The 13276-nt window shown below is 34.3% G+C and overlaps 1 protein-coding gene across 2 annotated transcripts in view; it reads left to right on the forward strand.

The window, feature by feature from the left end:
* The window catches only part of ASCC3 (activating signal cointegrator 1 complex subunit 3), a 247601-nt gene that overhangs the window by 101272 nt on the left and 133053 nt on the right, over nt 1-13276 (forward strand). For both annotated transcript variants that reach the window (XM_015858848.1, XM_015858850.1), the window contains exon 13: nt 674-745. In XM_015858848.1, coding sequence (XP_015714334.1) covers nt 674-745 — 72 coding nt within the window. The remainder of the gene's footprint in view (nt 1-673; nt 746-13276) is intronic.

The raw sequence follows: 13276 nt of genomic DNA on the forward strand, positions 1-13276 counted from the left end.
ACATTGTCATCTTTCTCATGTTTTTACTATTATTCATGCATTAAAGCAAATATGAACATTTTCTCCTTCCCAGAAAAGCTCTTAAAGCTGTGTTTTTACAACTTTCAGCTATTCTAGATAACAGAATCTGAAACACTTTATATATCCATAGTTGGAATTTCTGTATGTGGTACTCCCACTTTCTCACACATCTGATTTAACTGTTATTAGAGTTCTTTTTTCTGTGACAAAAAGCTAGGAACTAGTGATTGCATGGACTTGAAGATCTGCAAAGTAAAAGCTGTATTTATGCAGTACAAAATGAAAATATTTGAAGTTTGGTAGTGTACTGAATGGATTATTCCATCAGTATCCAGTAATGGTATGATTTCTTATCTATGGAACACATAAAGAACATAACTGGATTGCCACCCTTTAATCATTAAAAAAAAATAACCGAGTCACATAAGCATTTATCCACTGTCCTTTTTTGTATTTTGTCTGCTTATTTTCATGACCTATTTGTGAATTATTATTATTAACAATAAAGTATTGTTAGTAATGAAGATCAGTATAGTGAAAATTTTATTATGATGCTTTTTTTTTCACAGGTCAGTATTATTTGCATTACATGAAATAGAACATATGTAAAGATTAAAACATTTTAATATAAGGCATGATGTTTACTTTTCAGGTGCAGCAGCTGTATCATATGGATGAAGTATGTTATGAAAATGTGCTGAAGCAAATAATGGCTGGTCACCAGGTATGTATTTTTTTGCTTTAATTTGCATGCAGAACACATATAAAGAAATTAGTTTTGATCATTATAGTTGTATAAAATATTTTTTGCTTTTTATTTTCTTTTTATTTTTTGGGCTACTCCACTTCAAAGGTCTTTAATCTTGACAACATTTATAGAATTGGCATGAAAGAAAATTGAGACAGGCTGAGAGATCTTGGTTTGTATCAAAGGTGGACAGGTCCTTGTATATATCTTTCAAAGTAATTTAATGCATATTTATATTTCCTGTTTAAAACAACAAAGCAAAGAAGGTTGGTACTTGGAGGACTTCAGTGGAGATTTCTTCTCCACTTGGAGATTTCAGTGGTATAAAAAATAAAATGCAGCACGTATTTATTATTCTCATCTGTTCTCATTAACTTTCCAGTTCTAGTGTATTCTGTTAGAGAGAAAGGAGTAAGAGTTGTTGCATTGTTCAAGACACGGTACACAAGGGCTTAATGTCTGTCATTTGAAATATCCTTGATTTTGTTTTTGTTTTCTTAAAGGAGGTAATCTTTCAGTTTGCTCTTCAGTAATGGTTTTTGCAGTGAATTTTCAAATCTGACATTCCTTTGCACCAGGATGGCGGGCTTATCTCATGTGCCTGAATAACTTATTATTCTGTAATTGTGCTCATATATCACACCACACAGTGTCTCTCTTTTTGTTAGGTTTTTGCAAATGTAGCATTGTGAGAGGCAGAAGTTGTGACAGGTATGGCACATGTTCAGAGCTGGAACAACTTCTAGTATGAAGAATCTTTTCGCTAAGTAATTGAGAATCTTAGGCTTATAAAACATGTTCAAAATGTCAAATGGATGGAACTAAGCTTTTTTTCTTTCGGTCTTGCCCAACAATGGGACAAAGGGCAATAGCCGCAAACTGGAACACAGGAATTTCCATACGAACATGAGAAAAAAGCTTCATTACTTTGAGGGTTACAGAGCACTGGAACAGGTTGCCCGGGGATATTGTGGAGTATCCTGCTCTGGAGATATTTGAAACCTGCCTGGACACTTTCCTTTGCAACCTTACTGTAGGGAACTTACTTTAGCAGGGGGGTTAGATCAGATGATCTCCAAAGGTCCTTTCAAACTCCTGTGATTTCATGATTCTTTGAATCTGTGCATAAAAGAAGGAAACTTACAAACAGTGGCACTAAGAACTGCACATTTTTCCTCTTTCACAGAAATTTCAGATTAGTGTGTTGTTTTAAAATTTGAGCAGTTGATTTATGAGTTTTTGGAAAAAAATCTTCAGCAACGGCTTAGTCATCCTGCTCCCTCTGGCTGCTCATCATTGTTCCACTTACCTTCTGTTGTTACTGTCTGCTACTGGTGCTATATTCAATAACGTTTTAATGAAATGACCGAGATTTTATATGAAAATACTGATACTTGCCTGAAGGAAGATTAACAAAATTTGTTGGCAGCACTAAAGAAACTTCAGTTTATTTTTTCCTCATGGTCTGTTGTATACATCTCTAACCAAATTCCTTACACCGAGGTAGATTTAGGTGCTTGTATTTTACTTCTAATGTTTTTTGTATTGCTATAGGAGAACCGGTAAGTAGCAGTTTATTAAAGTCAGTATGTCTAAATAATTAACATTTCTTACATTCCAGCACCAGGAGTTGTATGCTCTTTCAGAATATTTACTTGACCTTTCTTCCCCCCTCTTCTCTTAATACTGAGGGGAAAATAACTATTAATTTATTTAATTCTTGCAGATTATGTTTTGTCCTTAGCACAGCTCACCTAGAGGATAGTTTTAGTTCCTGAAAAATTGAATGCATGACTGTTTTAAGGGGTGTGCTACAGCTGAAAGAGGTCAAGTAAAAAAGTTTAGTCTCTGTAGTGTTACAGTTTCATTACCTGAGACAGTAATTGATCTCACCTTCTGAAAATTACATTTCAAGTCAACAACCAAATAATCAGTGTATTTTCAGAGATAACAGAAGTGTAATTGTCTTCTATTGTATAAAAACCTGTTTGATTTCAGAATGGTTTGGTTGATTTGATTCACTTGATTGTGAATGTTAGGCATTTTCTTTGCTTGAAAATGTTTGTTCTGAGTACGTTACATACTGAGTATAAATACCCTGTGGTAAATATGCCGCTTACATTGATGAATACACTATAGCTTGCTGGCAGCAAAAATTCAGTACAAATGTTGTTCTTTGATGATAATTCAGTGTAAAAATATATTTAAATATGCTGAATATATGCACGCAAGCTGAATTCAGTAAAAAAAAAATGCAGATGTGGCATTTGAAAAAGTTAGAGTAATATTTAATGATAATTTAGAGCAATTGCATCAAGAACAAATGTATATATCAAGAAGGAACAACATTTGAGCTATGTTACAGAACTCTTACACATTCATGTACCAGCCAATTAAATTGGAGTTTTTTGTTGGTTTTGTTGTGGTGTTTTTTTTCACATTATTGAAAGCATATTTGTCTTTACACATACAAAACTATCACTCGTATCCTGAAATTATGACACTGGTATGCAATCTTTGACAATACAGAACTAAGCATGTCAGCTCATTGTGTAATGCAACTAATTATAATTTTTAATATTGAATCGTATAGAAAAAATGAGGTTTTTTTTTCTCTTAATGAGTATGCTCATTATCTGTCCATTATACCAACTGCAGTTGTTTGTTTCTTTAGAAAAAAAAATAAAAATATTGCAGCCAGATACATCCGCATAGAAATACCTGCTCCATAGTGAGGGATGAATACTGCACTGGGAAGGTTTTCCATAGAGTCTTCAAATAATTTTGCAAATAGGATGTGATATTATGAAGTAATCACCTTTTTCTGATTTACCTAGTCTTTAGAAATCTATGTCTTGTGTCCAGTTTTACTGTAGTCTGTTACCATCCTGTCCTGTAACCTTTCCTAGTTGCTTTGGGGTTGTTGTTTTTTTTTTTTTTTTTTAAGTTGTCCTTTAAACTTGTGCTTGTTTAAATTTTGTTATGTGTAAAGTTTCTTTGCTTTTTAACAAAATTGTCTGTTTCTAAATATTCTTCTAAGAAAAACTGCAGAATTATAGAATTCTTTCTGTTGGAAGGGACCTTGAAAACCATCCGGTTCCAACCCTGTGCCCCCCTGCAGGGATACTTTTGACTAGATCAGATCACTCAAAGCCCAGTTCAGCCTAGCCTTGGACACATCCAAGGATAAGACACCCATGGTTTCTGTGGCAGCCTGATCCAGTGCTTCACCATACTCTGAGTAAAGAATTTCTTCTTAACATCTAACCTAAATCTCCCCTCTTTTAGTTTAAAATCATGCTTCCTTCTCCTGTCACTATCTGCCTGTGTAAAAAGTCAGCCTTCCTGCTGTTCATAAGCGCCTTTTAAGTACAGGAAGACTGCATATGGTCTCTCTGGAGCCTCTCTTCTCCAGACTGAACAACCCCAGCTCCCTCAACCTTCCCTCATAGGAGAGGAGCTCCAGCCTATTGATTGTTTTTTTGGCCATGCTCTGGGCCCAATCCAGCAGCTCTGTGTTTTTCTTGTTGTGGGGACCCAAGCCTGAATACAGTACTACACATGGGGCTTAGTGAGAGCAGAATAGAAAGGTACATTCACCTCTTTTTCCCTACTGGCCACCTCTCCTTTAAAACATCCCTGAATACAGTTGGCCTTCTGTGCTGAGAGTGCACACTACTGACTCACGTCATGCTTTTCATTCACCAAGACTCCCCAGGTCCTTCATGGCAGGGCTGCTCTCAGTGAGTTCTCCCAGTCTATCATTATGTTTGGGATTGCCCCAACCCAAGTGTAACTCTTCACACTAGGGCTTGCTTGCACCTCATTAAATTCACATGGGCTCACTTTTCAAGCTTAACCAGGATCCTTTGGATGATATCCTTTCCTTCTGTCATACTGACTGCACTGCTTAGCTTTGTGTCATCTGCAAAGCTGCCAGCAGTGCACTCCAGCCTGATATCTAGGTCACTGCTAAACATGCAGTGATAAAGAGCTGGTCCCAAGACAGATCCTACTTGTCACCAACATCCACCTAGACATAGAGCTGTTTACCATAACACTCTGTTTCAACACAGACAGATCATGTTGAGCTTCTAATTAATCAACACCTCCAAGGCCACTCTCAGTCTGTTCTCCACTCAGTCTGTATTTGTGCTCAAGATTTCCATGACCCATGAACAGGACCATGAACCTTTCTGAACTTCATGAGGTGCATACCATCTCCTTCAGTATATTAAAAAAAAATAAAAATAAAAAAATCCACAGCAGTTGTTTTTCTATATGGAATTCAAGAAATGGTTGAAATTTTGTAACTACTGAGGCAGTAATGTGTGACAGGCGCAGATCTCATTATCATTGCTCAAGAGAACTAAAAAGCTAAGTATTATATCTTTATCAATATATTCTATCTTCTTGCAAGAAAGAAATGCCAGAATCAGAGAAAAATATATTTTCTCATGTTCCATGAGTTCGTGTGCACTCTATAGTAGCCATCAATACTGTCTCTCTTAAGACTTTTACTATTTTTTTGAATTTTTTAAATAAAATTCAGTAGTTTTTTGTTTACATCCTGTTCTGTTTTCTCATTTTGCAAGAATTCTTACATGCTGAAAAGGAATCATTCAGTTGTATGTAAGTCATGCTGATGTGACTCTGTCTTATATTCTGAGGCTTGTCTGAAGTGATATGTCCATGTGTTATAATAGATGTGTGTTTTCATGTTTTAAGACTAAGGGTGGTAGGAGGTAGCTGCATTTTACAGACATGTGTTTTAACAGATGGAGAGGATCTTTTTATGTTGATTTTTCAACAGTCATACTCTGCAAGACTTTATGCTCTTCCTGGCTACTGGGAAATTAAGAGTTGGTGATTCAGCCTTTAATTTTGATCCATCTGCTCAAACTAATGAGATACCTCATTTGTAGGCTTCACTTTGAATTACCCAATGCAACTGAAGCTGTAACATTTGTCGTATAGCACAACTCTCCTCTTGTTCAACTTGACAAAAGATGTAATGATAAATGGCTTGCCCTACAGAGTTTTCTGGGGATTTTGTTAGAGAAACACTTTGTGGTGACTTAAGAATATCAGAAACGGTTTCCAGGTGTTTTTTATGTCAGTGTGCTCTTTTTGTAGGCTTACCAACAATGTGGATCTTCATTAGGATATTTCCCTGTGAAGTCCTAACTCTTAAGAATGTGTTAAGTGAGATTTGATTGTAATTCTTTTTTTCAGTGTCCTTCTGTGCTTGGTAAAATCTGGTGAATATTTTAATGTCAATTTTTTAAGTTTCTATTTTCATATATTCTACAGGTATGTTAGATCCTCTTGAAGTGATTTGCACTTTTGGAATTGTATTTCTAGCTCTTAGTAAACCAACGATCCTTTAAATAGAGTGGGGAAAAGTGACAATGCACACTGTTTATCAGAGAATGTGACCCTATACTCGATTAGAGGGTTTCTGCCAGTGTTTTTCTAGAATAACTGAAGGATACCATTCACTCAAAGATCGCCTCATCAAAAATTATCATTCCCTCAGCTGATTATAGCTACAGAGCTGAAAAAGGTTCTTAACATTTTACAGACCTGTTAGAAGGATGTCTAATGCTAGAGAGTTCTGGGGAGTGAGTAGCACCTTTCTGAGGCAGCCTGCAGAAAACCTCACAAGGTCAGCAAAGGCAGGGACTGAATATGATATGTATCAGCATCATCTTTTTTTATATAAAGTGAAATATTGCATTGCTCTCCAGTTTCAAACAATGCATGTCTCACTGTCCTTATCTTCACAATGTATGAGTTGGAAATAACCCTTGTCATTGTATGCTTTGAGAAATAATACCATGCTTTTAGGAGTGTTGAGGAATAACATAATGTTTATAAGATGTCTTTTTTCAACACAGAAACATATGATTTTAACTACACTATATTGCATTCTCCAAAAAATATTAAATTGTTGCACTTCCCAAGGCTCAGTTTTTTTAAGATAATGTCTGAGGGAAATAACTCTTCTTGACTCTGGCCATCTCTGTTGCTTTATTGGCTCACTTCTAGTATATATTCTGCTGTTATTGACCTTCTGCTCTTTCATCTCACTGCCATGCATGCAAAGAGACTGTTGATCATATGTTTCTCTCATTGTTCCATCACCTCTTAAACATTTTGCTATTAATATTATTAATTGATAATGACCTTTCACTTTAATTTTTAAGATGAAGAGCCTCTAAGAACCTGAAATTACTTAAGATTTATTTTTTAATGATAAATTAGAATGAGAGTTGCTGAAATTCCTTGAAAGATTTCAGAGAAAGTGCTTCTCAATGCCCCTCATGCTTTTGACACATTCCCCAAAATACTCATTTCTTCTGTTTCTGCAGGCTTTTCTTCTTCTTTTTTCCATAGCTGATTCTTTTTGATTCTACGTAAACCTTCAAAAGAAGTTGTATGTTCTGATTACCCTTAATGTGGTTTCAGCAGGTCTCTTGCATTTACTCTTGGCATCTTGCTTTCCTCTCTGTTTTGATTTGTTTTCTCACTAAACTTCAGTACTCTGTTACCCCAGTTTCTCTTCAGCTACAGTCATCTGAGTGTTAGTCTGGGTTCCTTACCTAATGTGCTTTGCTAATTTGCCATTTTAGTTGTTTATTACAGTTTCCATCTTGGAGCACCTTTGGCGTTCTCCCATCTACTGAAAATTTTTGCTCATTTTTAAGAAAACAGGTGTTTCATTTTCTGCTTTTGATAATTTTCTGTGCAATTCTCAGATGATATCATATCTGTTTTAACTCTGGTTCTCAGTGAAACTCCTTGAAAGTTTTTTCTTACTGAACTTGATATTTTCAGTTCATAACAAAAACTAGCTGTTCAGTGGAAGCACTGAAATCTTACTGTGGTTCTCACTCACCTGGCTGCCTGTGCAAGCATTTGAGGCTTGCACCATGACAAGGTGTCAGTACTTCAGTAGTGAGTAGTTATCGTAGTTATACAAGAAATAGTTTCAGTTTTCGAGAAAGAGCTTTTGTGCTGGCCAAAGATGCCTAGGTTGTCATTTTCAGAGACTGTGAATTTTTGCAACAGAAAATACCTATTGGAAGGCTCATCATAACATAAATATGTAGTTTTACTACATATTTGTGCCATAGCTTTAATTAACTCGTGTCAGCAGCCTGTAGGAATTGTGAAGCAGTAGAAAGATGAATTTAGTATTAAAATGATAGAAACTTTACTGCTGAGACTGAAAATGTGGAGGAAAGCATTAAAAAAACAAACAAACAAAAAAAACCCCACAAAAACAAAAAACAAAACAAACAAAACAAAACAAAACAAAACAAAAAAACAAAAACCAAAAAACAAAGAACATAGACAGAGCCATCCATTCTTGATGCACTCTGTGTGGTGTTCTTCACCCTACCGAATTTCTGCTTGTTTCATTCCACTGTTGTTAACAGTCTTTTGAAGAATGGTGTGTTGTTTTTTTGTTTCGTTTTATTTGTTTTTTTTCCCCAATTACTTTCTTGTCAGTGCCTGAGCTTTTGCTCTTCTACTTTGAACAAGTTTCTTAGGCTTTGCTGGCTTCTGTCTCAGTTATCATTTTACTGTTGCCATTTTTCACAGTATTGTGGCAAGTGCATCTGATATGAGTACCTATGGCATCTTTGCTACGTATCTTATAAAATAAAATGTGGGGTTTTTTTAAGTGCATAATGCAGCTATGATACATGATAAATTCTTAATTAATTTATGGTTAGTGTGCAGTTTTGTAGACATAAAACTTGCTGTATTATTCAGAATTTGCATAAATGTTCTATACCACTGTCCTGCATTTAGTTCATTTAAAATAATTTTGAGATACTATCTATGTACTTTTAAAAATCGTAGAAAAAAGTCTATTTGTTTTGCACAAATTATTAATACTTTATGCTTTCAAATTGATATTGCCAATATTGCAGGTCAAAACCAGATTATGCTTGAATTTATATAGTGAAAACTGTTTATGTGCTGTTTATTGCATATAAAAGAATTACTGTTTGTAATTGTTCTCTTTTTCTAATAATTGACTTTAACTTCGCAGTACTGAGGAATGTCAACTTATTTTTCTTGAAATGCTATCTTAAGCCAAAAAAGAAAGACTGAGTAATTATTCTAAATCTATTATATTAAATTGTCAGAACTGAATTTGACAGTTATTAATTTCATCTGTAAAAATGATGGATTAAATTTCTTTATTATCACATTTCCAACTGTTATTTGGTTGCAGAAGCCATTCGAAGATAAAAGTTTCATAAGCTTGGTTACTACAACTGTTGACAATGCTTTTATAGCTATGTCCTAAGATAAGATTTAATAAAATATTGCTTTTTAGAGGCCTCTCAGGAACTTAGTATCTTGAAAATTAAGCTTGTCTTAGTCTTCTAGTGTATATAGCTCGCTTTGGACAAATAATTCTGTAAAGGTACTGGATTTATTAAAAAATTTTATTTATCTAATTAGTTTTTGGACTTCCATTTAATAGACTAAAAAAGTTCATTTATGTCTGAGTTTTTGTGGGTTTATAACTATACAGATTACTTCTACTACAGGTACAGTTTATTTGCATATACAATATATATGCAGACATAGGTAAGTGTGAAGTGCTAAGGTGGTCAGGCAAGATTATGGCTATTCTCTTTATATATTATTTTGATGTCAGGTGACTTCGTGAAGCCTTGGATCCTTGAGATCATTTTCTGTAGAGTTTCCTTTGTAGTCTAAGCATAATCGGAGACCATTAGAATGTGCGATTTTGTAGAATCATAGAATCACAAGATTGGAAAGGACCTACAGGATCATCTAGTCCAACTGTCCTCCCATTACCATTGCTACCACAAGCTACCAAACCATATCTCGTAGCTCCTCATCCAGATGCCAATTTTCTTTTCCCTTTTTTTTTTTCCCCTTTTTTTCTTTTTCTTTAATTTAATAACAGATCAACTAATCTAGGGACTTTTATGTTCTGCAGCTGCATCATTTATTTATGCACTCCATGATAACTGCCTTTTGCAATTTTAAAGATATGATTGTTACTATAACCTTATGCCCAAATAGATTAAACTTATCTTACTTTAATTAAAAATCCTCATTTGGTGTGCTAGCTATGTAGATGGCACCCTTCAAAAATTTTATGTACCAGATGTTTCATGGTATTGTCAAATAAGATGTACGTATTATTTTTCCATTATATTTTCTAGTCAAATCTCTTTGGCTTAAAACATTTACTACCGTGTCAGTTGCCTGTATGAACGGCTGAAAAATGGCTGGAAATGGATGCTGTAACAAGTTATGCACACGATAACCCTTAGTTCTTTAATCTGATAGTCTTCTAAATGTTTGCATGATGTATTTGTGTGCCTCCTGCTGATTTTTGCTATTAACATAGTAAATTGTCTGTATATTTGTACTCAGATGTTCACTATGAATTTACAAAGACCAAAGGCACAAATATATTTTCCTTCCAATAGTTATGAGTTCACAAATTATTTGGTACATATCTATAATCTCGCAGCTACATGGTGATATCTGTATTTGCAATACAACTGCCCAAGGTAGCAATTGCTCTTATTTAGAATTTCTATTATTCTGATATTAATGAATCATAAAAATCAAATTTGATTCCAAGTGAGTAATTTCTTGAAGCCTAAAATTATATTCAAAAGAAATGCCATGTAATTACTCTACAATTGACTGTCCTGACTATCTTGTCTTTTATGGATGATATGCGTGTTAAGTTACAGATGTTCAACTTGGAAATTACCAGTTCTGTCCATCCAGTTGCAGCTGTAATATAGTTAGATCATTCTTGCAGCCTCATGTTGTAAGTTTTACCAGTTCTAGGTTAACAGCTCTGTTTCAAACACAGGGCTGCAGACTATTAGCGGTCTAGAAGATTGTCAGAAGTAAGGTCTGTGTATTCCTATTAACTCTGTATTTTTCTTCAGAAAGAGTTTAATGACAAGGATAAATAATACTGAAGAAGAAATGTTTAAGATAGGCAGTGGTCTGAAGCTTTTGAAAATCCATGCTTACTTTAGTCCTTGAAGAAATCTGTGTGTTTAATGTAACAGACAGTATCAACTAACAAGCATCCTAATTATCATCAGTTTTTTTTAAATTATTCAAAATGTAACCAAATAACTACTCTCCACCAAGACATGGTGACTATCATGGACTTTTAAAGAGGTGTCACCAGAGAATCCCATAGAAATTCCATTAGTGTTTTAATTTGAAATACAGGATGCTGTGGAAAATATATTTTTTGGAGGAGTCACTGAGAATGGGAAATAAAAACAAATATAGATATATATACTAGTATGCTAATAGACATCAGAAAATTCATTTAGATTTTAAACTTGATTTCACTTTTATGTGCCCCGGTGGCGCAGGTGGTAGGAATACCGTGTTGCAAAACCGGAGCCCCTGGGTTCGAATCCCCCCTGTGGCGCAAGTGGTAGAAGTGCCGCTCTGCTACACAGGAGGCTCGAATCCCAGGGGGTTGGACTCAATGATCTCTAAGGTCCCTTCCAACCCGCATGAGACTATGATACTATGATATGATACTTTCCAGAACAGGACATTTCTTACATACATAACTCTTTGGTGTTGATAGTTTCTTTGTAATTCATGAACAAATAATTCCAGAATATGTTATGGTCATATATGCTGTCACATCATTAATCATGAGGTATTTAAAATTTTCTTATTTAGGATATAACACCTTAAGACGATCTAGGTATATAAAGTAGGGCTTATGAAGTACATCTATTTATTCAGTCGGTTTACTATTGTTCATAAAGTGCTGCATCATTTAAATTCTTCGTAACTTTATTAAGCTTTGTGTGAAAAACATTGCTTAATACTTGAAGTTGTTTCTCTGATTTAGAAAACCTATTGTTAGGCATAGGGGGGAAAAGGTTTTGTATAGCAGTATACTTTTAAACAACACTGACAAACAATAAGCTAGAATACCTGACTGTTCTGTTCTTTAACTGTTTATTAGATTTATTTGTATTATTGGCTCTTACAAAACCAGAAGGAATAGAAATTGCCTTAATAATTTACTCTTTATTTGCATAAGTATAAAGTATGAGAATAGGTATCCAGGATCCGCTTTGTTCGTTTCCTGAGTAGAATTCGTATACTACTACTGGCTTCTGGGTTATTCTTGCACAGTGTATATTTAAGTAAATATAGTTTTGGAAACATGAAAGGATAGGCTTTACAACTCTTTTTCTAAGGTGATTGTTGACAAAAGTAGAATTTATTATAAGGAAGAAACATAGAAACGTGTGTATGTTGTGAAGTTAGAACACCTGATGTCAGGCCAGGACAAAAGGAAATGCTTGAAAGAAATTCTTGCATGGTCTTGTTTTGCTTAAAAGTGATGCAGTGAAAATCTGTGCACAATTTTGAATAACAATTGTCATTCAAGTCCATTGGCATCTGTAAAAATGCAATTGTTAGCTGCCTAATGACATATATTTGCATGGTAATGGACTAGCTGTTCTTGCTTAATTTTCTATGCAAGAATAGATCTTGCTATTGCTATTTCTATTTCTATCCTGTCAATTAAAATCCAAAATAATTTCTACTACCTGTAGGAGTCAGTAAAATATTGTTTGTTTCTCTTAGCAAATAATTTACATTCTATTTCAGTTTTCATTATGTACATTTTTGCTCTGCATTCTGTAAGGTTAACTCTTCATACTGTTTTCCAGAACTGCCATATGTTTTGGAACATATGTTAGGCATTTCTATACTTAGTGCATTAAGGTAACAAAGTTCATCTTTCACCTTCTTCTACCTTTGACTTGTTTTTGTTTGTAGTTTTGGTATGGGGACTAATCAATTACTATATAAATCTAATTAAGTTAAAATAACTTACCCTGAAATGCGTGGAAATAAAATTAATGTGAACTGAGTTTTTGAACCTACAATTTAAATATATTTGAATAAAGCTACAAATCAAAGATAGCGTAGATCCTGTTAAATTGTTCTGAAAGGATTTTCGTTAGTATAAAGAAATCTATCGATTATCGCTGACTCCATAACTGATCGTTCAATGTAAATCAAAATATAAAGCTAGATCATAAATACTAGCGTTTGGAAATTTTAAAGAAATTCACTTTAATAGTAACTTTAAAATTCCAAATCAACCAAAAACCAATCAACAGACATAAACAAAGAATATGTTACTGTTCTATATCTTTGAAGGTGGAATCAATATGTTTCATATGCTTAAATACTTTTTATCAAAATGTATCCTTTCATCAGTGATGTTGCATATACAGTCTGCTTTTTCAGTGTAGGGTTTTTATGTTATAGTACTTAATGCTTGTGGCTTACTGTAGAACTTTCTTGGTCCAAAAAAAAACCTCTTTTAACCATAGCCTTGAGTGGTAGTTTTTTAAAAAACTAGGGTTTTTTTAGCAGCTACTCCTGCTGAATTTTTTGAGTGTTCTTGAACTCTAGAGTGGG

This window comes from Coturnix japonica, chromosome 3, assembly GCF_001577835.2.
Source record: "Coturnix japonica isolate 7356 chromosome 3, Coturnix japonica 2.1, whole genome shotgun sequence".
Lineage (NCBI taxonomy): Eukaryota > Metazoa > Chordata > Aves > Galliformes > Phasianidae > Coturnix > Coturnix japonica.